Source organism: Lygodium microphyllum, chromosome 2 (genome assembly GCF_053477565.2).
Source record: "Lygodium microphyllum isolate KBCC chromosome 2, Lygodium_microphyllum_v1.1.10, whole genome shotgun sequence".
In the NCBI taxonomy this organism is placed as follows: Eukaryota; Viridiplantae; Streptophyta; class Polypodiopsida; order Schizaeales; family Lygodiaceae; genus Lygodium; species Lygodium microphyllum.
Genome location: NC_141136.1, coordinates 52016354 through 52042693, shown reverse-complemented (window position 1 = coordinate 52042693; position 26340 = coordinate 52016354). Strand labels below are relative to the sequence as shown.

Here is a 26340-nt window from a genome sequence, read left to right as displayed (position 1 = left end):
TGTCATGCAAAAAGTAATGTCATTTGTACAATCCTAATCATCATCAATCAAGATGTAGTATTCACTAAAAATGTAGATCCAGCTTTCTACAATGCGAAACCAACACCACGCAAGTCCACAAAATGAATTTAACACATTATTGCCTCAAAGTGGTATACCAAAGCATGACAATTCAACAATTCAAGCAATTACGCAACAAATTCAATAATGATTACTTGCTTAAAATCTACCCAAGTTTTCATCCATTGATGAAGTAGGTAAAATGGAGCAACAGAAGAGCGGGCTCCTCTTATGGAATCAAAAACAATCCTGAGATGGTTATTAGATATATTGTATTACAAAAAACAATCCATTTGACTCCCTAGTGGAACAAAAGCAATCAGCATGCAATGGAAAGCCCATTTCTTTTGAGGATGCTTCAAGCTATAATAGCCATGCAACCAAAATTGGATAACACTAATAAAATTGGCACATAGGAGTTATATGACTAGCCTCCAACCAAGCATACCATAGACACAAAGTGGGTCTATACACCCAAATGCAAGTCGAATTGTAACATTGATCATTTTGAAGTAAGGCTTATGTTAAAGAGTATGCCTAGTAGCACTAGATAGAGTATGATGAGACCTTTGCACTCACTTTACATATAATGACTATGCATAATGTTATGGCATTGGTATCCAATTTGATTACCCTAGTATGAGATCCATGCTCGATTGATTGCTCTTGGTTTTTGCATCTCATTAATGAAGAGTATATTAAAAGTTCACAAGAAGAATGGCCATAATCTACTAATCTTTATTTTATGAAACATCATACTTTTAGATGGGTCAAATAAGTCACGTTGCAACTTTAAAAGGCTAAATTACCAAAAAAAAATTACATGATTGATTTCGATCTCTTGCATTCATCATTCCAAACACATTTGACAATTATTAGCATTTACAAATGAAGGATCAAACTCCCATTTCTACACTCAGTAAGATATAACAAATACACTCATAAGAATACGACGAAACCATTTAACACCTCTCGTTATCAACTATCTGTTAAATACATATTACACCCATAAGAATACAATGGAACCATTCAATACTTCTCGTTATCAACTATCTGTTAAATACATATTACATCTATATAAAACATAATCAACTTTCAATTTACTCTCTCAATTGACATGTTTTATGCATAACCTTGAAACAAAGCTTTGGCATGACAACCGAGCATAAGTTCAAAAATCTAATCGACTTCTAGCATCACTAAAGAGATCGAACCAAGGACTTGGACATTGGAATTATTCTATACTAGAGTGTATCATTCACACTTCCATATAGTGATTGGGTTGGAAGTCATAATGCTAGTATCCATCATTGAACATTGTTTCATGCTTAGGGCTTCTTGTATTCTTGGCTCAACAAGAAATAAATGATGGCTTCCTCAACTTGTGAGACTAATATAAGCCAACTTCAATTGCGCTAAAATGTGTATGGCTCAAATGTCTATTGGTTGCTCTACATGTGGGATAATAGTAATCTACTCCCGTCTACACTAACAATTAGAGAGTTTTAGTGATCACAAGGAATCCCACAAAGCACATTGAGATACTTTATCACTATGTGCTATATACTACATAATTGAACTTCAATGTGCTTTCTCAATTGCCATGATTTATGTATATCCTTAGCAAAAAGCATTGGCATTACAACTAGATATAACTTTAGAAATCTCAATTGCTTGAATAAAATTATACATTAGTCGCCGACCACAAGAGTCTCAAATGGATCATTACCCAATTGGATCTAAACTTGAAATAGTAGGGATGGATTGAAGTCTTGCAAGAGTACAACTTCAAAATTAAATACAAGCCATAGCTATGCAAAGAGAATATGGTTGCTAATGCTTAAGCTACAAAGCATTCCCTCATCTCAAGAGAACCTTCAAGAGTAGAATCACTCGCTACATTGTCAACAGCAAGCAATGCTATTAACTTTATGACTAAGAAAGAAGCATTTTACCCAAAACACAAACAATTGCTCAATGTCACAATGCTAGTGTCCATCATTGAAAATTACATCATGATTGGTGCTTCTTGTATTCTTGGCTCGACAAAAAATAAATGGTAGTAGCTACCTCCACCTATGAAGCTAAATACAATGCGACTTTTCCGACTACATTAGAATCTGTGCAACTCAAACTCCTATCTATGCTAGCAATACAAGAGTTGTTGTGATCATAAGGAATCCCATGTTTCATGCTCACACAAAGCACATTGAGATGCCTTGTCATTATATGCTATTAAAGGAACAAAGCTTTATGTTCTAGAGATCAAACTTAGTCACGTCCCTACATATGACATACTAAACGTGTTTCACAAAGCTCTTCCTTTCTTCCAAGACAAAAGTTTGAAGTGTTTTGCAAGGCTTTAGACATACTATCATTTGGCGATTAATCTATCATACCTTGTGTACATTCACATTATTTACTCCAAGGGCATAATTAGGGGGTTTGTTGCAGTTATCATGTTCCTCTATCATTCTAGTATGAATTATCTCTTAGACACAAGGCTTCAACGCACACAATCTCTCACAACTATACCAAACCCAAATTGTTGTGTTCCTCTTGGTCATTTTGGTGTTAAAGGTCACTTGCACACGGGTATTTTTCCCATGTGACAACCCTCTTGGCAATGGTACTCTTGTGCCTTAGAGAGTATACTTCCTACTTACAATCGTTATTATTAATAATCTTCCAGCACACTGTCACAGATGTGTGTCTACTATGTGTATGTGGACTTTGCACCAAATCCCAACAGTGTGTTCAAGTGAGGCTAGAGGCGGGTTGGTCACACGTGTGTGAACAGCAGGTTCCCATTCCCATTATATGGACACAAGATCGAACATGTTTGCAGTTCAAACATAAACATTAGCAAGCCAGCCAAGGGTATACATTCCTCTCACACCAGTAATATCAATTGTGTAAAAGCAAAAAGAGAGATTGTGAAATGCCTGCAAGAAAGAAAAGCTCGTCAGACAATAAAAAGGCTTGCAAAATCGTATGAAACTTCTTGTTCATCTAGCTAGTAGCAATTTTAGATTGACTACGACTCATCCATCTACCCAATACCTAAGTAGTGATTGCTCCCCAACCAAAAAAGGAGATTCAAATTGGCTATCTAATACTCGTCACACTGCCAACACCTAATTTTACTGAAGCTTAGGTGGATTTATAAGCTTGCCAGCAGTCATTCAAACAACTCATTGCACAAATACAGCATTGGATATAACCAACTGCATGCAACAGGAGCTCAGAGATATCTGCCTACTCCAGTCAAATTATATACAACAAATATATATACCTTGATTTTCCTCATTACTGGGAACTGGAATGTAAGTCAACTCTTCACAGAACAGAATGCTTATTAAAATTTTAGTTGCTGCAACCCTATAGAAATGCTTGCAAACTCCTACAGAATTTCTAAGGGATATCAAGGTATGGTCATATGAAGTCCAACAAAATAAATTACACATTCAGCAGTCAATAGGCTCAACTGCTGTTTTAAACAATAAGACAGACACCTTGTCCAAAGAAAAGTACACAAACCCTCCCAGAGAATGGGTAACATATGAACCAAAGCTTGTTCCAACAATGCAGTGCCATGCAGGTCCATAAACTTTGTCAAACTCCTGCAAATTTTTAAAAAGCAAGTATCAGCACCAAAATAAAAACATCAGATCAACAAGGCAAACAGAGAACAAACAGCAGCAAAATTCATAAGAACTTTGACTACTGTGTGAAGCCCATTCATAAAAGTCATCTATAGCAAAAATGTCCCTCTCAAATCTGAACGGAAGCATGCACATAAAGTGCAAGTTTAAAAGAACTGATTCCATATGTCATTTTGTTTGAGAATAGACATTATAACATCAAAACTAAAGCTAGTCTCATAAATGACAGCAATGAACAGGTATATCAATTGACATGCAGCAGCTGCAGCTGAGATGGGAAGAGGCTGAAAAGAGGTATCTTAAGCAGATTATGGCAGGGAGGGTTACTCTATCGAGCTAAAAGAATGCAGTAACAACTGTTTAGAAAAGCTGTGGTTGAGAGAGTGCATGTGCACACAGATGTGTGTGTGTGTGTGTGTGTGTGTGTGTGTGTGTGTGTGTGTGTGAGCGAGAGAGAGAGAGCACACCAATAAGACCATCAACATCATCCAGCACAAGGAATACACTTTCCTCATCCAATGTCAGTATAATTCTTCCATTTATGATGAGTCTTTCTTTGTCTCTGATGGTGTTTCTACCTAGTATTTCTACAACTGTGCTTCTAAGCACATTACCTCTGCAGAGGATTATTCAGTTCTGTTTCCTCTGTGTCTACAGGGGGGCTTAGTTATGTGTGCTAACCATGCCTCTTGTGCAATCAAAGGCATTGGTCATATGCATACACTTTGATTGAAGGCCTTTATTGACTTGGTCCTTATAATCAGCAGCTGGCTGAAAATCATATCAATCATGTTCTTTCGGCAAGTGATTCTCTTTCGACATGTGATACTCTTATGACTCACATTCCTCCAGAGTCAATGTCACCAGGGATGGGGATGGGGATGGGGATGGGGACCTAAAAGTTATATGTTTCCTAAACATGATTGAAATACTCTATAAAAAAACTACACAATATTGTTTACAATAGCTTAACTCAACAACCTTGTAAAAATATCCTGTAAAAGTTTAAAACAATACATGAACCATGAAAGTTGAAACTTGAAAGTTGAAACACAATCAAAAATTGAAGGGTAGAAGTAATAATTGTCAATGCCAAATGGTGACTGAGAAATGCTATATGACTTAAAAGACCAAAGTCCAACAGTAAACACTGAATAATGAGTACTCAGATTGAAGATTACAAGAAATAGTACAAAAACTGACAAATCATAAATGAAATATGCCATAAACACTTAAATCCAACAGTAACCACTAAATAATGAGTCCTCGGACTGAAGACTACAAGAAACAACACAAGCTAAGAAACAATAAAACTAGTGGACAGAAGACTACAAGAAACAGTACAAGAGTATGATCCATATGACATGTGGCATCCCTTGCATCTTGCCCCACACGTCCTCAACTTCCCCTTACATGCTACATCATCAACACAGTTCCCAACTTCCCAATCAAGTAAGATTGTTTGCAGCGATTCTGTGCACAATTGGCAAGCAGTGAAAAGTGTCTTCACACACCTCAAAGACACCATGGATTTAACCCTTCTCTTCAAAGTTGTTTCTTCAGTTATTATGCATGGATTCATGGATCATGATTGGGCTAGTTACTCAGAAAAGAGTTCTTCTAGCAAGGAGGCCTTAATGTCAACCAGTTTAGGACTAGGCATGTTGATTGATGTAGTTGACACATTATTATACTCAAGAAGCAGGCTTTTTAACAACACACCAATACAAATATCTTCATCCATCTTGAGATCAATTCCTACAAGCTGAGTTAAGAGACTTTCCATGTAGTTTAAGTGAGTTGCAAGAGATGTGGAAGAGATTAGATACTTTGTTTGGTGCACAATCAAAGTCATCTAAGTATGGATTACTAATTGAATTTTTCAAGCTAGATATGAAACCATTCAAGTTCATTTTTTCCTTCATTTTCTCTCTCTTGCCACTTAAGCCAAACCTCTGTCACTCTCATCCACTGAGAATTGAAGTTTCTAGCAAGATTTCAGTATCCAACAAGCAAGCCTTTCTCATATTTTGTATCTTTACCAAATATTCATATATTGTATATGAATCCACATGTGAATCCCACCTAATTTTTGCCTTGATATCTTTCCCTACATTTTATAGAGTGCAAGACCAAATCTATACTTTCTTATAGTCTAGCGCTTTCTCTATCTATGGTCCATAGGTTGTAGCATTAACCATAGATATATAAGTTCTTGATTGATGTGTTGCATGTACCAAATATTACAAGTAACTTGGTTTCTGTAGGTCAAATGGTAGAACTAGGAAGGCTTGACGGGATTTACCTTAGTCGGGGTGGGTGGTGGGCAATGCCAAACGTCGCGACTCAAAATGCTCTCTGAATATACTCTTTTTGACCATACACCCCTCCTCTGTACTCTAAGGCTAGCCATTATGCACATATAACATTTGTTCATCTTTAGAGTGCTTGGTTCTTCTTTGGATTTTTCATCAAGGAGCTTAGGACATGCATCTTCATCTAGTATGACATCCCAAAGACTTGTCCCCATCAAAAAGTTCTCAATCTAGTAATCAGTAAAAATCTACACATGTATGTAGACATACATGTGAAGCACAATGAGCAAGGGAATCCTCTCTTCCTCCATCATATTTTCATGCTTTTCAACAAGCTATACGTTTCATACCTTATAAAACTTAATTGTCATTCATTGTACTATCATAGGTTGCTATATGTCACAGATTTGGTCACCTCCAAGAAAAGCACAAGCATGTTCAAGGCACATCAGGACAGTCTATGCAGCATCCCATTGTACAGGACCATTCCGGGCCATAGTTCAGTTCATGCAGCTTTTTGAAGTCCTTAAAACAAGGCAGTAAAGGCAAGAAGAGGAAATTGTCTTCAAAGAGCTTCCGAACAACAAGATGCATTGAAGGAAGAGTCAATACAACAACATGATGTTCCAAATGTGGGTAATGAGCATAAGAAAATGATGCCAGTAGGGCAATTGATGCATAAGCAAGGCCAACTTGGTAGTGCCAAAACAATGGGTTTTGGACAGCAAGGCATGCATGCAATTATGGGATAGCCAAGGTACTTTGGTGGTGGCACTAGTTTCCCTGCTATGGTGGATCAAGAACAGTATACGAGAATGCGTGGCACAACTCCTTATGGTATGCAGCAACCAATGCGTGGTACGCAAGGCCCAATGTATCAAGGTATAGCTGGTAATATGCATAACTCCATGTATAGCAATGTTGGCATAATGCTCAACACAAAGTGGCAAGTTTGGCAATGCATATATACAAGCCACTCTGTTTGGAACTCATGGTATTAATGTTGGTCATGCAAACACTCCACATAGTGATGGTCATGAGGAAAATGCATCTATTAATCCATGCAATGCATGGGAAAATATATCTTGGTATGACTAGTAGCATGCAAATTCCCATGTGCAATCACATTGCAATAGTCTTAAGTATACAAACAAGAATGTTTCCTAATGCATCCGGTGCTCCTAGCATGTCAAGTATACATGAGAGGCTTGTCAACTAGATACCGAGATTCATACTAGTTAAGATAGAATTGCAGCAATGTGAAAGTTCCAAGGATTTGTGGGCTCCAAAGAGAAAAAGACCTAGAACCTAGTGAAGGTTTTGAGGCAAGTAAAGTTAGAGGTAAAGTTCTCATGTGCTTCTTGGTAAAGCTTTAGCATTGTTTCACCTATGAAAGAATGTAACTAAATGGCAAAGGGCAACCTAGCAGATTATCCTCAATGTTGCACTTTACCTTGATGTGTTTTAGTTAGAGCCGACTTTGGATTGGGCTCTTTTACGCTTAGCAAAGCATAGAAAGTCTAGAGTGTTGCTTGATACTTAATTAGGAGGTTGCATCTCCACTCCCCGAGTGATAGATGTTAAGAAGACTACTAGGGTTTACACTGACGATACACAGAGTGTACGACCACGACAGAAACACAAAGACACAGACACAGACACAGAGGGCAAAACTCAAACCCTAAACGCAAAACTCAAAACTCAAACCCTAAATGCAAACATAAACAGAAGAAGGAAGAGAGAGAACACAACTCTGAAGTGAATGAATGCTGTAAATGAATGTAAGAGTGTACAGTGTGCTCAAGGGCAGAGCAATGTCGAAGTGTGACATCCACCAAAGATGGATCCCAAGTCTATGACCACGAGTCGGAGTGTCGGAGTGCTGAATAGTGAATGGCAGCAAGCTGGTCACCAAACGCAGCAGTCTGGAGGCTGGAAACTGGTATACGCAGCAATGTACCACCGATTGGGGGCTGGAAACTATGCACAGTCTGCTATAAACAGCAGGCTAAAACAGTGTCTGAGAGCGTCAAGGCCTACAATGCTGAAAACACAGGCTGGCTGACCCTGGAGATGATGGACAGCAGGCTGAACAGCAATCTGGGACAATCTAGAGCAATCGCCAGCAGCTGAAAGCTGTCGCCTACAACAATGGACAGGCTGAAGATGATGTGGCTGCAGTCAATGATGGCTGGACAGCAGATGGAGGCGGGCTGCAGGCTGGAAACTAAGCGCCAACAGCAGCAGAGGGTGTGTGGACTGGTGTAACCTCCAGAACAAGGATAATTGCTGAATGGGGGCAGCTTGTCTTATTATAGATGTGAAAGGGCGCCCCAAAAATTAGGGTTTCCACTAAACTTTCTCGAACCGCTACTTGTTTTAGGGTTTTCACTAAACTCTCTCGAACCGCTCCCCATTTTAGGGTTTTACTCTAAAAGAGCATTTTTAGTGTGTTTTGGGGTTGTTTAAGAGGCTATTCAGCAAGTAATGCATATTTTAGCTCAACACCTCCTCTCAAGCCCAAAACTGAGCCGAAAGGTTAGGCCAGCCATTGTGATGTTGATGTACCCCAAGGCGTCCCACCCCAAAGCGACCAAGGCATCCGACAAAGGGTGCATGTCGGCTGCCCAATGGCCTACCAAGACTACAAAGGCAATGGTTATCTTACCAAGGGAATCCAAGTAGTCACCCCAGAGAGGACAGGGCAAAGGATGCACGTCGACTGCCCAGTGGCCTACCAAGCCCTACAAAGACAAATGAAACGTAGTAAATTTTATGGGATGCGGCCAATTGAGGAATAGTGACCCAAAAGACCAGAGTAGGGAGGGTACACCCAACACATCACAAAACAGTACAAGCTAACCCATCCACTCAGGGTGTCGATGACGAGGAAAAGTAGGTGATGAGGTATCCACATAATGAAGAAGGATGGTGGTGTGGTAACAACAGCCGCCGGTGGAAATAACTTAGGATCCGCTCAAGTGGTGCTCTGCACAATGAGATGCAAAGTATGCTACATGCTGAAAAATGCTCAATGCAGCAGGTGCCACTTGGACAATGTCCCTCATGGGAAAATTGTTCACTTGCCCAAGCGCCCTAGTACAAAGATGATGAAATCATGCAATGCAAAGGGTAAGGTACAACAGGGGGGAGAAGCCGATGTCAAAGACAAAGTGCTAAAGCCTGTAGAATACCAAGAAGGGTAGGAACCCCCTCTCAACCTAGATGTAGATGTCGAAGAAGGAAGAGGAGCCTGATGTCAGTCTTCGTGTGGTGCCGAGAACCATAAGGAATGAAGAGGAGGAGGAAGCATCCCAGCTAGAAGAGCTAGGCAGAAGTCACCGCCATGATAGCATCAAGAGAGATACTGCACGATCTGCCTCGGGAGGGGAAGCCTCCATGCTGGTAGAAGAGCAAAACTCCAAGGATGATGAAACCATGAAGGAACGGTGTGCATCCCAAGTCTCCAACCCAGGTAGGACTGGGCAAACCTACATATTTGCCCTACACTAAAAACAAAACCTGCAAAGGAGATCAAAGTCTGCAATCACAGAGGTCAGTAGTGAGATGCTCCAAAAACAAAACTAAACTAAAATGAAAAGCTAACTGAAGAAACAAGAGCAAAGATGCAAATGTGTATGTGTGTGTGAGTAAATGCAACAGAAGACTTAAAATGTAGAGACAAAAATCCTATGGACCCGACTCTAAGAGTGCGAAAAATGAATGCTAGACTGACCTAGGGTATCCGAAAGGACCTAGAGACATGCTAGTCTAAGAAGGTGGCCACCATCGCGTACGTCCAGTAGCAAGGCTCTACTGAGGGAATGCCTGACGAGGTGGGGAGAAAGGTGAGATAGATACATGAAGTGCAACAAGATCGGAACCTGCAAACCAATCAACCAGTCCCTCAGGGGTAGTGAAAGAGATGGGCTGTTGAGGCTGTACTCAAGCCACATGTCCAGCATCGACAACAGGTGCTGAAAGAGCTGATGAAGCAAGAGCGGAAGGCGTAGCCCCACTGAACAGTGAAGTCGCAGCGGTCTGCTGAGGCTTTTTAGGTGGAAGACCTTGAGCCTTGGAGCGACACTCCTCGTCCACATGGCCTGCTCTTTGGCAATGTGTGTAAAACCAGTTTTTCTTAGGGAGTTGCTGCCAGATAGGTCTTGATTCTTTGGTTCCATCTGAGCAAGAGGAGTCACCCTTTGATTGGCTTGCCTTCGCATCTAGCGAGTTCTTGCCATTGGTGGTTTTCCGTCCCGAAGAAGAGGCAACCAACCCCCTCTACTTTGAATAAGGCTGTGATGAGGATTTCTTGTGGATTTAATCATACAACCTTGCATAACGCAAGAACTGGCCCTCAAACTCGTAGAAGGTTGGCAATCGAGGTTGGGAGATGATGTGTTGAATGAAATCGAAGTATTTTGCGGACAACTTATTCAAGAAAAATGTAACCTGATCGTCATCTGACTTTGGAAAGCCTGTAGTGGCAAACTCGGCAAGTAAGCACCTATAGTCAGCAAGCTTGACTTTCAGATCATTCCCTTCCTTAAGAGAAAACTCTTGAAGCTCGAAGTCGAGATTGATACGCTGAGTACCATCACGAGCCGCATAGCGGTCGAGAAGGTGACTCCAACACTCTGACACGAGCGGGAAGTGCTGCAACTGAGAGTGAAACTCAGGAAGCAATCCCTGCATCAGCTCAACATTGATTGTAGCATTGCGGACTCTCCATTGACGGATGTAGTCAGGGTGAGCTAGTCGAGGGCCCGGCATAGGCTCTAGACCAATGACGAGGTCCCAAAGACCCTGAGACTCAAGCACTTGTTGCATGAAATTCGACCAAGTAGTGAAATTTGAACCGTTAAAACGTGTATTATCCGTGAAGGCATTCTTGGCCGTTGCAACAGGAGTGGTAGTGCTCGGAGATGGATAGTGTGAAAAAGTGTAGTGGGGGTAGGATGGGGGAGTGGAGTACACTTGGGAATGGGCCCCAGAGTACCCACCAGGCATGCGGGTAGTATGCAAGGTGAATCCATAAGTAGCGATGGACTGACTGGTCATAGGTATGGTAGCCACATGAGGAAACCAAGGAGGTGGAATGGAAATACGAGAAGCAGAAGATGGGAACCCCTACTTAGGTGTAACCCAAGGAGAGTGAAGACGCACCATAAACTGAGGATGGAAACCCTTGCATATAAGTGGTCATGGGAGATGTGAAGCTGGGGATAGTAAGGGGGATACCCATCACAATCGACCCAGGAGTGATGGATGTACTCATTTGTTGAAAGGTGAGAGGCACTGTGTTAAAGGGTGGCATTCCCCCTAACGAAGTACCATGGTGCAAAGAGGTAGAGAATGGGATGGAGAAGGAAAAGGTGCTAGGAGCGGAGATGGAAGATCCAACCCCTAGGGTGTGTGAAGCAGATGTGAAGTGGAATCCAAGATTATGGAAAGATGATGAGAGATGATCAAGGTGTGATATAGAAGAGGGTGGGATGGGAGGGAAGTGAAAAGTGTGTGTGATATGCTCAAATGAAATAGAAGCTGTAGATGTACCTAAATTCCGTCTCCTTCATGAGCCCCCTCTATTGAAGTTCACATACGCAAAGCCATCCGGATCCTGTATCTCAAAAGAAGAAACAGACGAGGGTTTTGATTCATGCAACACAAAAGAATTATACAAACTTGACATTGGACCTGACTGAGATGATGAAGATGGATCGCCAGACGTTCCGAATGCCATATGTCCTCCATGATCGGAGAGGTGGCCAATCTCACCAACCGGTTCGGATGTGGTAGCAAAACTGGTAGGAGAGGTGTAAACATCATTGTACTTGTTGTGGTAGTACTCCTCAAAGTCCTCTGTCATGTTAGTGAAATCTGGTAAAGATGGAGTGTCGTCCTCCTCACGGAGTCCATAATGCCGTCTCAGGGCCTCCAATGATGGAGAAGCCTGATAAGACATCATAGGAAATGGAGGAGTTTGGGACATTGAGATTCGGTTACGAGTCGTATTGTGTGCCTCACACAAAGACTAGCTCTCAACAATATCCGCTGGATACTCTTTACAAGAGCACCGGCTCTGATACCATGTTAAGAAGATTGCTAGGGTTTGCACTGAGGACACACAAAGTGTACGACCACGACAAAAACACAAAGACACACACACAGACACAGAGGGCAAAACTCAAACCCTAAACGCAAAACTCAAAACTCAAACACAAACAGAAGAAGGGAGAGAGAGAACACAACTCTGAAGTGAATGAATGTAAGAGTGTACAGTGTGCTCAAGGGCAGAGCAATGTCGGAGTGTGACGTCCACCGAAGACGAATCCCAAGTCTGTGACCACCAATCGGAGTGTAGGAGTGCTGAATAGTGAATGGCAGCAAGCTGGTCACCAAAACGCAGCAGTCTGAAGGCTGAAAACTGGTAAACACAGCAGTGTACCACCGATCGGGGGGCTGGAAACTGTGCACAGTATGCTGTAAACAGCAGGCTGAAACAGTGTCTGAGAGTGTCAAGGCCTGCAATGCTGAAAATGCAGGCTGGCTGACCCTGGAGATGATGGACAGCAGGCTGAACAGCAGTCTAGGACAGTCTGGAGCAGTCGCCAGCAGCTGAAAGCTGTCACCTATAGCAATGGACAAGCTGAAGATGATGTGGCTGCAGTCGATGATGGCTGGACAGCAGATGGAGGCGGGCTGCAGGCTGAAAACTGGGCGCCAACAGCAACGGAGGGTGTGTGGGCTGGTGTAACCTGCAAAACAAGGATAATTGTTGAATGGGGGCAGTCTGTCTATTTATAGATGTGGAAGGGCGCCCCAAAAATTAGGGTTTCCACTAAACTTTCTCGAACCGCTCCTCGTTTTAGGGTTTCCACTGAGCTCTCTCAAACCGCTCCTCGTTTTAGGGTTTTACTCTAAAAGAGCATTTTTAGTGTGTTTTGGGGCTGTTTAAGAGGCTAATCAGCAAGTAATACATATTTTAGCTCAACAATAGATACCTCGGTTATGTAGTGGATCTTGGATGTATTGGGTTTGCATCTAGGGTACTCTATGTTGACAATATTTCTACCAGTGAGATCACTATTTAGTATACTATTCACACCAAGTTGGTATGCATATGGTATGGTTTGCACCCAAGCTTAGAAGCTATATGTCTGCAAGGTTGATAGCATGTATGGAATACATGGAATGTACATTTGGATGTAATGTACATTTGCAAGGCATGTATGGAATACATGGATGGTATGCAATGTTCATTTATAGGTGATGCATGAGAAGTACAATTGCACAAGTTATATGTGGTTTGCACTTGATGTATGCTATATGAGGTATTGATCATGCTTAGTCCATGCATTACTTTGCCTTAGCAATCAAAATAGTGTTAAGTTTTAGCATGTAGATGCACTTTGTATGGTTCTAACAATGGTTATGATTCATGTGTGTGGATCGTACCAAGTTTAAGTGGCTGGAACTTAAAACATGCAGAGAGGATGAGCATGGTTAAGCAATAGATCCACATGTTGTTTGACAACAATGCCAACATATATTTCCAATAGTGGCAATAGATGTTTTGGCACATTGCAATGCACTCGAGGACAATTGCCAAGATTTCAAGGGAGTGCAATTCACCTCGCCAATTTAATTATTGGCTAGTGAAATTTTTTTATAGATTCACTATTGGATTAATTATTAATATTAATATTTAAAAATTAATTTAATAAACTGGATAATGCTAAAAATGGGAATAGAAGGCTGCCACTTGGCAAAGCTTACCCATGCAAGTAGAAAAAACGTTTTTGGGGGTTGGTGGAAGTCTATTCCAACCATTATGAGACAAAAGGAGTCTATTAGAGAGCAAGGAGATACTGCTAATGTGATTTGCAACCACGAAGGCCAATCCTACAGCAAGCAATAGCAGTTTGGAGCGCTCCAAGTGCAAGTGACAACAACCCAAGGTCTTTCTGGTACAAGGGATAGTATACATGAGGGGGCAGCAAACTTTCTAGTGGTCCTACGCTATAAATGATAGGTTCCATGGCTATTTGAGCAAGGCAGTAGCAGTTTTTCAGCCTTTCTCATGTTGAAACTTTGAAATTTCTCTCTCTATAGCATTCTCTCTTATCCTACAGCCATCTTTCAAGTTGAGTCAATAAAATCCAACTATCTGAGTCATCAAAGGTGGAGATATTGGAAAGTCTCTGCTGTAAACCTTAATTTACAGCAAAATTCCAATAGCTAAAATGAAAGAATTTCAAGAAGATTCAAGAGGCCAATCAAACTATATTCAGTTTGGGGCTTAATTTGGAACACAATGAAGGCCAATTCCTAATTAAAGCAAGGGGCAAATTGATTTGAAGGCTTGCTAGTCAATTTTGATAGCAAGAGGCACTTGGACTAACGCAGAAGATCACAGAATCTCATTTGTACTACACCCATTTGCAATACAAGATAAAGAAATACAACAAGGGGCACCAATTTTGAGGCCAACGAGCTATCCATTGTCCAAGATTAAAGTGGTAAAGCGTGTATTTTCCATCTATGTAAATTTTATGCTTGTTATATGTTGATTAATCACTACCAACCTCTCTGAGAAGAAAGGATAGATATGTGAGATGCAAGTTAATTATTTCACAACATGGGACCCAAGACCCTGAAATATCAATTGATGCCAAAGGCAAAAGTTGCATAAGTTATATATAACGTACTAAGTGGGATAGCAAGTTTGGAAGCTACCAAATTTGGGCAACAATTTGGGCAAGCAAATCAAGGTAGACAAGGCAAGCAAATCTGCCATGTGGCAAGCTGCATTCTTCGCTCTTTTTTTTGCTATTTTATTGTTTTTATTCAATCAACCTATTTTACTTTTTACCTATTTAGACTAGCATACCCCCAAGTCATACACACTTCAGTTTTTGTGCAAGTTGAGAGAGATGTCTAGCTAGTTATACTCACACAACCCTTGTATATATATGCCTTCAATATTCAACATTCATTCTCTACATTCTTCAACTTTCTACTATCTTTTCTCTCTCCTCTCCATGTTCACTTCCTTCTTTCAATCTAGTCATACCCTTCCACATCTAATGCACTCTAACACAAAGTGTTCCATCCAGACAAGAAGCAAAAGACCACTCTTGTCTACATTCTTCAACTTTCTACTATCTTTTCTCTCTCCTCTCTGTGTTCACTTCCTTCTTTCAATCTAGTCATACGCTTTCACATCTAATGCACTCTAACACAAAGTGTTCCGTCCAGACAAGAAACACTCGTCAAACATCCCATCATAAACCTAAAAGGCAAACCAAACCCAAGAGATGAATCTCCCAAACTTGGTCAATGCATGTAGAAAGCCATTCTTGGAGGCTCGAATGCCCCACCACCACACCCACTCACACTCCCTCTCTAGCACTGAAGAGTCACGAGGGATAACAACAACACTAGGGCAAGAACGTTGCCAGGGCCTCCGCGGCCTTCATCACATGCCAAAATCTAAGGATGATGAAGACCCAAGAAGTACTTGTCGTTCTTCTTCTTCTCCTCCTCTTTCAAAAACTCCACTAGCTTTTTACAATCCTTGAAATGCCCCTTCTTACCACAATGGGAAGCATTCATTCTTTATCTTCTGCATATTATCCCTCTCTTAAGTAATCAATGCACCCAAAGGGTGACCACCAATATACGATTAAAAACTTCTATGTAGTTGTAAAGTAGACTCATGCTCAAGTAGCATCGATGTCATGTGTTGGATACCATTAGGTGAATTCGGTGTCTTAGCTCATAAGGCATTAGCAACACCATCAAACTCTAAAAATAGTTTGTAGAGTACAGTCCCCACAAGAAGAGCTTCAAGAAAAGTAAATTGCAATTTTACGAAGTTGATCCTCAATCTCTATCACTCTAAGAACAAACCACTAAGTCGAATCAGTTACCTTAAAGGATATTTCACAATTGCCCATAGAGGGTAGTGGCTCTCATAGTTGGCGAAGCCTCATACATAAGAGTTTTCAAGGACGCAAAGTAGAACCTAAAACAATGTACCAAGGTCACTTCTACACATGTCACAAGCCAAGCTTTCATCACTACACTCCAAGTTAGATTGTCAAGACCTTTAAGCTTGCCATCATTGTTGCACCATGGAAGAGCCATTTAAATGATATATATAGAAAATAAATAGGGTGATACAAAGGATACCTAGGGCATTTTTGAACAACAAGCCTAAAATCAAGACTTCAACAATTCACAATGCCTCAATCTACATTTGGTGCGAGGGCATTGCCTCCTTCTTCGGCATCACATGGCATATTGGATTCTATTCCTATCTTCCAACAATATACATCATATGCAACACCTCACTATACCCATTCCACATTTGCCTCTGCCAAGAATGCTTTTACTAACAATATTTCTTTTAATAGGTCTAGTTAAGGCATGTTTTAGATTCATAGGACTTATGGAACCTCGTTCAAGGGCTGAAACCCCAATGAAACCCCCATTGGGCTCCACATAAGATTGTCTGCTCTTGGAAAGCAAGAAAAGATTCAACTATAGTTAAGTTAGAGTAAGGTCTATTACCTAAATTCCACTCTCAATTAGAACATTTTGACTTGGGACTTAGGCAATGAAAACACTAGGCACACTACTATCTAGCTCCCATCATATCAATCTTGAGCATGAGCTCCAAGAGTTCAAAGTCGCACCTTCGAATGACCTTAAGGTCAAGTTAGCTAAGTACTAACATTTACTCACTGAATTTGCCACTGCTAAACTTTTGAAGTCTTGTAATGATCCGGTCACACTACTGTTTAACAAATTACCACAAGTACTTTAAATTTGTACAACAAGTGAGCTCACATCCAACCACGCCGACTCTCTAGGAGTTGCATCACACAAGGCTATTTTGACCAATTTCATAAGAAAGCTCCTCTTGCACCTTCAAAGGGGACCCTCGCTTCCACTTCTCAAAAGGGAAAGAAAGGAAAGAGCAAGAAAGATAAAGACCAAAATCAACAAGAGAAATCGAGCGAGTCACAAGGAAATATCCAAGTCCCAATCACAACTCAAACCAAGATGGCACAATGTAGCCAAGAAAAATAGACACTACGAACACAGACAAAAGGTTGGCCATTTTGGTAACAAAGTGTCACTCAAAGGCAAAGGTACATAACCCAAGAAGCCCCTTACTCAAACCCTTGCCCCACACTTCACAAAAGATAACCCCCACAATGGAGGCTTAGTAATGACAACCAAAACAATCAAGGGCTGAGGAGATCTCACGATCACATTGCCACCGGTCAATTGTCATGATTTGCACCTTTTTGGACTCCTAAGAGAATGTCAAACTAGTCTCTCGAACCAATGATGGACTTTAACTCTCAAACCCACCTCATCTCTATAGAGACATCTGATATTGAAAGTATCATCAAAATGAAAAATGGGATTAATCATATAATTAAAATGAACTCTAATTTTGGAAACCCTAGCTCTTGGCACAATGACTATTGCAATAGTAGTAAAGGATTTGACACCAATATACGCAGTGGACTGTAGACAAATGTATACGCCATGCAGTACAAGGACATGACAAAAAGAAAAGGGTATAATGTGAAACTTTCACTATTTGGAAGTTTCACATTGCACTAATAGTGAAGGATTTGGCACTGGGATATGCAATGGACTATGGACAAATGTACACACCATGTGGTACAAGGACATGGCAAAAAGAAAAAAGGTGCAATGTGAAACTTTCATTATTTGAAAGTTTGCACCTTACATTTAATAATCATTTCAAAGTTTCACCCAAACAACAACTCGCATTAAGTTTAAAGCAAGCTAATGCAATGTGAAACTTTCATTATTTGAAAGTTTGCACCTTACATTTAATAATCATTTCATTTCACCCAAACAACAACTCACATTAAGTTTAAAGCAAGCCCTCAACCTAAGTTTAGTCCACTGAGCACCTCACTTATGATTAATGACCTAGTCATTAATTAGCCCATGAAATTGGGCTCAAATAATAGCTTTCATATTTAGGCTTTGGCAAGCCAAAGTATGACTTTAAGTTAAGACCAATGGAAAGTATGCACAACAATTATCTAGGAAAATGCTCCATGAAATTGGGCTCAATTGCTAGCTATCATTTTTTGGCTTTGGCAAGCTGAAATATTCGTGTGCATGTTTTTAACACTCTACAATTGGTTGGAGGCCGATATTGAAGGTAACAAGGTAATTATGCACCTCTGAATCAGTTATGCCGCATGAAGTAACTTAAATGCAATCATTCTATCACAAGAAATGCATGGGAAATTTAGAAAATTGCAAGGCAATATCTAATGAAATGCATATTGCAAGATCAAAGCAATTACCCATTGTTTTCAAGCATGAATTGAATGTTGGTTTGCTACGTCAGCAACGCTAATCTGAAGTGTAGATCTAAGTTTACTCAATTTCATGGTAAATTGGGTATGTAAACGTAAGGGCAAAGCACTCAGATTGATAATATGAATAGGATGAGCCTTCTAACAAAATATTAGATCAATTTGAAACTCATATCTACATGTTCTATACATTGTTTGTAGCGCACAACAATGTGGGACCAGCTTTGTACCTTGAGTATCACTTTTGAATGTTCTTCTACTCCAAACAACATCTTTTCTTACACATTACCCTTGTCACACATTTGGTCGAGATTGGTGAAAGCAACTAAGGACACTGTGCTAGAGACAAGTCTAAGCTAATGGGAATCACGCGCAATAAGAGTATTACTTTATTACAAGTCACTTGTGATCTACACAAATTCTAAATAATGTAAAAAAATAGGCACCAACCTTTGGGGCCTATTATGTGTCATCTATCATATAAGTGTATTCTAGCTCTCTTATTAAGTGAATATTTTGTTTATTTGCTAATTTATTTCCAACATGCAAGTTAGTTCGTGTTCATTGCCCTTTAATTATCTCTAAAGACCGGTTCCACAAAGCTTAGTCCATGTAGCAAGTTGTCCACAAATGAGTTATCATCGACATTATATCCTACCACTCTCATTCTAGCCAATCGCCCACCTCTTAGTAGCTACCTCAAACCAATCTATATCTACATTTTGATATTGCATCCCATGAAGATCACTTTGTCATCATCTATAGCTCTTGACGACTACATTTTGCTTCCCCTATTGCTATCCATCATCTCCTAATGTCTTCTCCAACATCTCCTTACCTGGATAACTATGTTTTGCTCCCTCCACAAAGCATTCTCATCCATTTGTGTTGTTGCATGAACAACCAAGATAGCACAGTTATCTTCAAGTATTTTGTCCTACTACTCTCATTCTAGCCAATGGCCCATCTCCTAGTAGCTACATCCAACCAATCTACATCTACATTTTGATATTGCACCCCATAAAGATCGCTTTGACATCATCTGTAGCTCTTAAGAGCTACGTTTTGCTCCCTCTATTGCTACCCATCATCACTTGATTCTTCTCCAACATCTCCCTATCTAAAAAACTGTGTTTTGCTCTCTTCCCGTCCCAATCCTATTCCTTCAAACCATCCTAATTCCATCCCCTTAGTAGAGCCCCCCTCTAATGGTGATAGCGAATGGCAATTCTAGTCTCCGTTCCCGTTCCCAAAACCCATCTCATGTCACTATGCATGACTTCTTGTATTTCAAGTCCTATGTTCCTCCCTGCTAAACTTAACGTCTTTTTATACACCCATATTGCTTATCTATATGGTCAAGTATACCCCATTGAACCCCATACTTACATATTCTAAAATATATGAATGGTCAAAGCGTCTTTAAATATTTTCTCATAAATATCACATTAATTAATTAGCACTTAAATCTATGTGATACTAAATGATAAAACATTGCAATCTCTAGACAAATGTTTCATTCTATTTCAAATTAATATGAGCACACTTGGCCTAAGGGGCATTCCAAAGACCAAGGCACTTGTATGGTATTTGTAACAACTACTCTTTATACCTTTTTTTTGTTATTTCAATATAAAGCTTTCAAGCACCTAAAATAATAACTTCCTAATGTCTAGTTTGAGTTGTATTTTAATTATGATCTCTTTAATACTTCTCAACAATTGAGGAACTTTCAATAAGAACTCAAACTTTCAAAGAGAATCAAACTAATAATCTATTTTGATGCTATGCCATGGATCCATTAAGGCAAATTTATACAAGATTATTCAATGAATCATGCCAGTATACATGATTGGTCACATCTAGCCAACCTCTTAGCCTACCAATGATTACAGGAAAAGCAAACTAACCACTCCAAAAGGACTAATTCCATGCTTCATTGCAACTCTTCGTATAGTTGTCCTAATTGCTCCTACAATTTCCCCTACAATTGCCCACACTTTGTTAGCCATGTCCAATAAAGGAAGACATATATGATAGGGGTACGTTATAGTTATTCCAGTACATGATACTTTTAACTAAAATGTGGACAATCTCTATAGATTGGTGAACTCTACTCTCTCAAATTATAATGAGCCAACTGATTGTTTGAATGATGTAAAACACTCTCAAATCTACGGTGGTTAAACTCAAAAATCGTCTTAGGCAAATGTTTGGACATTTGAGACTTGGAACTTGTTTAGAAATGAAAAAGAAAACTATGCACTATCACTTTATTGACTAATGGAATGATTAGCTCCAATCACATAGTTTTGATCTTGGTCCACTAGTTCTTGTGCATATGCACATGACACATACAAAACACTTGAAAAAAGGCGCCATAATCTGCAAATGACTTGAAAAAACTAAGACACAGAAATAACTAAAGTGAGAACTTAGTACACCAATTCATTCAACATAGTGCATCGTTTTCTCTTACCAACGATGCAGATACCTGATAGACCTTTTAGTTTCAAAAGTTGAATAGCACATGCATCCTTTGTCTTGTCTACTTTGTAAACGAGAAAGAGATTTGATCTTTCCTATACTGAAAAGGAAAGAAATTTTCAAGCGGCGAACCAACCTTCTTCAAAGTGTGAGCCACAACCTTGCAGCGGAGCTTGTCCAATGCATCTAAACAATCCCTTGCACAACGAAAAGCATGTTCCTGCATCGGTGCTGCCATATCAACTGCCTTTATTCTGATCCCTAGTGCTGCTGCGATAGCTGCAATATCAACTTCCATAACAGCAGGCAATGGCTTCACGTCCATGCACAAGTTTGCGTGCCTTCCTTCAAAAGAAGCTGGTTTGACAGAAGGGGTGGTATGACTTAATGTCAAGTTCTCAGCACTACTGATGATTGCATCGACCCCTGATGAGTCTGTTCTTGGCATTTGCAGCACATGAAGACAGGGTTCCACAGACGTTGCGTGCTTGTCTGACAGCACTTTCTTCTCCTGGGAATCATCGTTGTTCTGCTGCCTAGCTGCCCTTATATCAATTTGAGGATGAGCTTGCTCACGGACCACACTCTTCTCAGTGGTAGCGCTTTGATCCTCTTCTACAGGGGGGCGATATTCAGCTACTGTTGTTGCTGCCGCTCGTTGTTCGCGAAGCATGGCCCGGGCTTTCTGTTCCTGCCTGACTTTTGCCTCATATTTCTCAATACTCGAGACAAATAGATCGCGCCTTGCGGCATTCTTCAAGCTGGCAATGCGAGCCTGGCCCGATTCCATGTAAGCTCCGAATGCAGGAGGTCTCTGTCACCGTGAGACTGGATGTAACAGATCTCGGATATGCATGATCCTGAGAAGATACCTACAGATGCAGCTGTTTTACTTCTCGGGAGATTGACGGCTCCCTCATCTCCGCTAGACTTGCGACTGTGGCCTCACTGTTCAAAAATGTCAATCTTGAAAATGCCCTAGTTCGAAAGGTTCGGCGAGCAGCCTGACATATCTTTGCCTGAGAGGCTTAAAGCTAGGGTTTCGAGGAATAGAGAAATGGTGGACCTGTGCCGCGTCGAAGGATGGGCCTGCAAAGTTCTGTGATGTCTTAACGTTAGCCAATTTTGCCCTTTTGTGCAAACCTTGAATGTGCATCCATCCATCAGAAGATACGAGACATCAGAAGATGCTAGACTTACTAACCCGCCTGCCTAACTACATAGGGTTAAAGAAAGTTCGCTAAGTCGCGTGCCGCTCTACAGTGGTTGATGTAAGCTTTTTATTCCTATTAATACAACACCGTAATTTCTTTAAACCCCACATTGCTCTCTCTAACCCATCATGATTATACTTGTAATTGCTAGCACTTTGATTTGTATGTAAGAGTGGATACTACATTATAATTGACCAATTTACCTAACCTATTACCTATCTTACATGGCACATGTAGAATACACTCCGAACTTATAATGTACAAAATAATATATTATAAAAATATTATGTTTTCAAAAAATTCAGCACCGTGAAGTGCACTCAATGCGTGCTCTCTCTCTCTCTCTCTCTCTCTCTCTCTCTCTCTCTCTCTCTCTCTCTCTCTCTCTCTCTCTCCACAGTTTGCACATAGTTTGGCCATCCATTTCCCCTTTAGACGAACATGCCTTCCTTCGAGACCCCTACTAGACACCTCCCTCCCCCCCCCCTCTATGTCTTCATGTGCTCATTGTGCATCACCTTCTCATCATCCAACCCCACATGGGCAGCCTAAGATGATCTTGGCCATTTGTGTTGTTGACTGTGCATTCACAGCAGTGATGCTTCTATTGGACATGCAGGCCAAGGGGATTATAAGCAAGGCAATAGATTATAATAGCCATGTTGCATCAACTACTATAGATCAAGTGGCTTATGCATGGACTAGGCGAAAAAAATGGGGCCAGCTCCTGAAGCTTGTGGTTATGTTGTATTTGATGAAATTCATTTTAAACATTCTTCTTCCTTTAAAGTGTATATGGAACATAAGGATGCAATAAAATCATAATGTATGCACAAATGGGTGCTACTTCAAAAACATGAAAAGCACCAAAAGAAGCTAGAAACACTTTCGAACTCCACTCCCTCACCCATTTCACCTTGGAGGCCAAACAGGAAGAACAACGTCCAAACGTCACACTCCAAGGTCACGATACATGGGTCAGGAATCATGATAGCTTTTAAATAGCCATTGTTGACTTTTAGTGAATTCAAAGTGTACAATGGATCCATGTTCACTTTTTTATTGGCTTGTCGAAGGGATAGAATGGATGATGGACTTCCCTATTAGGTACTGATAGAGTATAAAGAATTCGTAGCACTTTGATGTAATGCAATATGTAATGGTCATTGTGATACAATATGAGTTTTGGATGGTTAGGGGTTTGAGAATTCCATTCCACCACTTCCATATCTATTTACCTCTTTTGTTTCAACCAATTATGGTTTTTAAGGTCAAACCTTACCTCATTGATATGTATCTATGCTTTCATTTTGACCAATCTCAAAGTTGCAAAATGTTAATTCTGCTTTTGACCAATTGTGTTTTCACATGTTGAACTTCACTAGCATATCATAACTAATTTAGTAAAGTTGTGAAAGGTTAATAATAGTTGACTGACAATAAAGATACACAATATATTCATACATGTAGCAAACTATTAATAGTAGTTGGCCAATGGGTTAATTTGATGTAGTTGAGTTGCAAGGTGAAGATTGAGCTTCATTAGCTATTATCATTTAGTAATACTTAGGGTTTAAACCCATACAAACATGATGAAGATGCCCTATATTCACCAGTACACTATACTACAATAGATATTTTGGAAGTAAATCGCCAACCTTATTATCTATAGTTAACAAATGCCCAATTGTTGGATGAACTAAATCATCCAAGGATTGCAATATCATGATCATTTGCACAATATATGCTTTGATTTTATTTTGAATGATTTGTAAATGGTGTGATTTTGGATTGATCATATTGTATTTCATATCACGATTTTGGACTTTGATGAGCTGATGTTTTGTATGTATAATGGCAATATCACTATATCAAGGTGTAATGAAGTGCAATAGATAAGATAAAGCAATCAAATATGGCTATCTCTCTTGCATGAGAACTTGCTTATGCCATGATTTCCACCCTCAACTCTCTCTCTCTCTCTCTCTCTCTCTCTCTCTCTCTCTCTCTCTCTCTCTCTCTCTCTCTCTCTCTCTCTCTCTCTCTCTCTCTCTCTCTCTCTCTCTCTCTCTCTCTCTCTCTCTCTCTCTCTCTCTCTCTCTCTCTCTCTCTCTCTCTCTCTCTCTCTCCAAAGTTTGTGATTATCACACTTTTTGATTGGATTCTATTGCATGCATGATGTTGATGGGGGATTTTTTGTGGATGGATAACACTATGCAGTTGTGGACAAAGGGTTTTTTTTAATTTACAAGTTTGTCCATTCTTTGTGCTCGATAATATTGTTATTGGAGGTCTGGGGATTTTTTCTTATCTAGAGGTTAATTTTGAGTGTTCATGGTGGCATTGCTCTCAAGTGTTTGATCAGATGTCATGTTAGAGAAGGTAGGAAGAGAGGCCTAAAAATAGCCGCAAACAATGTGATGCTATCCTGAAGGCCTGCAAGGCGCTACTGTTTAAAATGAGAGCTTGTTGAGCTCTGATAGCATCACATTGTTTGCGGCTATTTTTAGGCCTCTCTTCCTACCTTCTCTAACATTCACATTGGCTATAGCTACTCCTTGTTGGGGCCTTGGAAACCCATTGGCATTGGTTAGGACACTATCTAACATTGGCATCAAGACTTGGGATTGATCTTCAATTATTGGTTGGAATACACAGGTGATAGTTTGAAATTTACAAGCAACCCTTGTCTTGAGTTGTTATTGCTCAATGGCTATTGGATGTCTACACATGCTTACATGATGCAAACACATTGGGAGATGGTATGCCTTGGATATAAAGTGATTTTGGCCTAATTTTAGCAAGGATTTTACTCAATTTACAATGAGTTATGGTTGTTATAATAACAGGGCTGAATGCACTTGGTAGAGGTTTATGTTGTACCTATTGCTTTTGTTGGGCCATCTCTCGGGTGCTAGTAATGTAATGTACATGTATATCATGAATGCCAATCATTTGGGGGTGATTTTGGGAATGTTTTGAGCTTGATTAGGGGCTTGGAAACATTGTCTTGGCTATGGAAAATTCCAGGCAATAGGTACCATACCTGTAAGAGACTTTGATTGGGTTGTATGCTTTCGATGAAGATCTCTAGCACTGATTTGGTACTAACATAATCGCATTTGCTGGAGCTGTGATTGTGCATGCTTTGTGTATCATTTCTAGACTAAAACATATTAGTTTATTCAGACTTTCTTGATGTTGTGTGTTGTGAACAATAGGTACCATATTCAAAAAATCTATGCCTAGAGCTGTCATCTGCTATTTGGTGATATATGCTACTAATCTAAAATGCCTTGGCTATGTTGGAATATGATTAGTAATCAGTACTGAACACAAGAATTTGGACACATCTTGCTAGTTGGATTTTGCATCTCCCATTGGTCAGTTGTTTGACATTTTGGGCTTGTCTTTGGTGACATTTTTTGTCATTTTTGGGTTACAATCACGGCTGATAGTAGTGATAGTAGCAATCTACTACATATCAAGAAGCTTGAGGGTGCATATAACTTTTCCATATGGCAGAAACAATGCTACAATGTCTTGGTGTAGAAGAAACAGGTGAAGCTTATCAAGACAAAAGGGATACGACTAGCAAACATTGAGGAAGAGGATTGGGATGAGCTTGACAAGCTTGCACACTCTACTATTGAACTGTTAGTTGTTGCAAACTCATTGTTGTTCAACATAGAGAAGGTGGACTCTGCCTATGCTATGTGGACTAGACTTGAAGAGTTATATGCTCTAAAGAATGCTACTAACAAGGTTTATCAGCCAGCTAGTTGCCTTGAAGTTTAGTATTGATGATGAGTTTAAGGCCACTTTCTTGTTATGCACTTTGTGTAAAAGTTAAAATACATTCAGGACAGCTATAAGCAACTCAAATGCTATGCTTATGTACTTTTATGTGGAAACCTCTTTACTTATGAAAGAGGTGAATCAATAGAATACTGCAGCAAATAAGTCATCCAGTGCATTGCATACTAGAGGTAGGTCTCGGCAAAAGAGGAAATCTAATAGTAAAGGATGCAGTAAATCTTGTGGGAAAGATGTTGAGTGTCATCATTGTGGCAAGAAATGACACTTTAAGTGGGATCACTACAAGTGGAAGAAAGAGAAAGGCAAGGGTAAGAAGAATGATGATAACAAGGATGAGAAGAAGGAGAGCCTGCCTGCAAAGAAGAGCAACGTCAAGATAGAGGAAGTCAATGTGGTT

The 26340-nt window shown here is 40.1% G+C and overlaps 1 protein-coding gene across 1 annotated transcript; it reads right to left on the bottom strand.

Annotated features, from left to right (window-relative positions):
• Positions 1-3201: 3201 nt before the first annotated feature.
• Positions 3202-22140, bottom strand: LOC148039728 (uncharacterized). Its single transcript, XM_087693483.1, has 2 exons — positions 21047-22140; positions 3202-3683 (listed from the first exon to the last, which is right to left on the bottom strand). Exons 1-2 carry the CDS (start codon positions 21698-21700, stop codon positions 3528-3530), a joined length of 810 nt encoding a protein of 269 aa, XP_087549609.1. The 5' UTR covers positions 21701-22140; the 3' UTR covers positions 3202-3527.
• Between the last annotated feature and the right edge of the window lie 4200 nt (positions 22141-26340).

Bases quoted from the DNA above. Each gene is read 5' to 3' on its own strand.
- LOC148039728 (XM_087693483.1), bottom strand. From the start codon at position 21,700: ATGGAATCGGGCCAGGCTCGCATTGCCAGCTTGAAGAATGCCGCAAGG. The intron at 3,684-21,046 runs GTTGGTTCGCCG...AAAAATTTGCAG, and splicing joins TGGCTCACACTTTGAAGAAG to GAGTTTGACAAAGTTTATGG.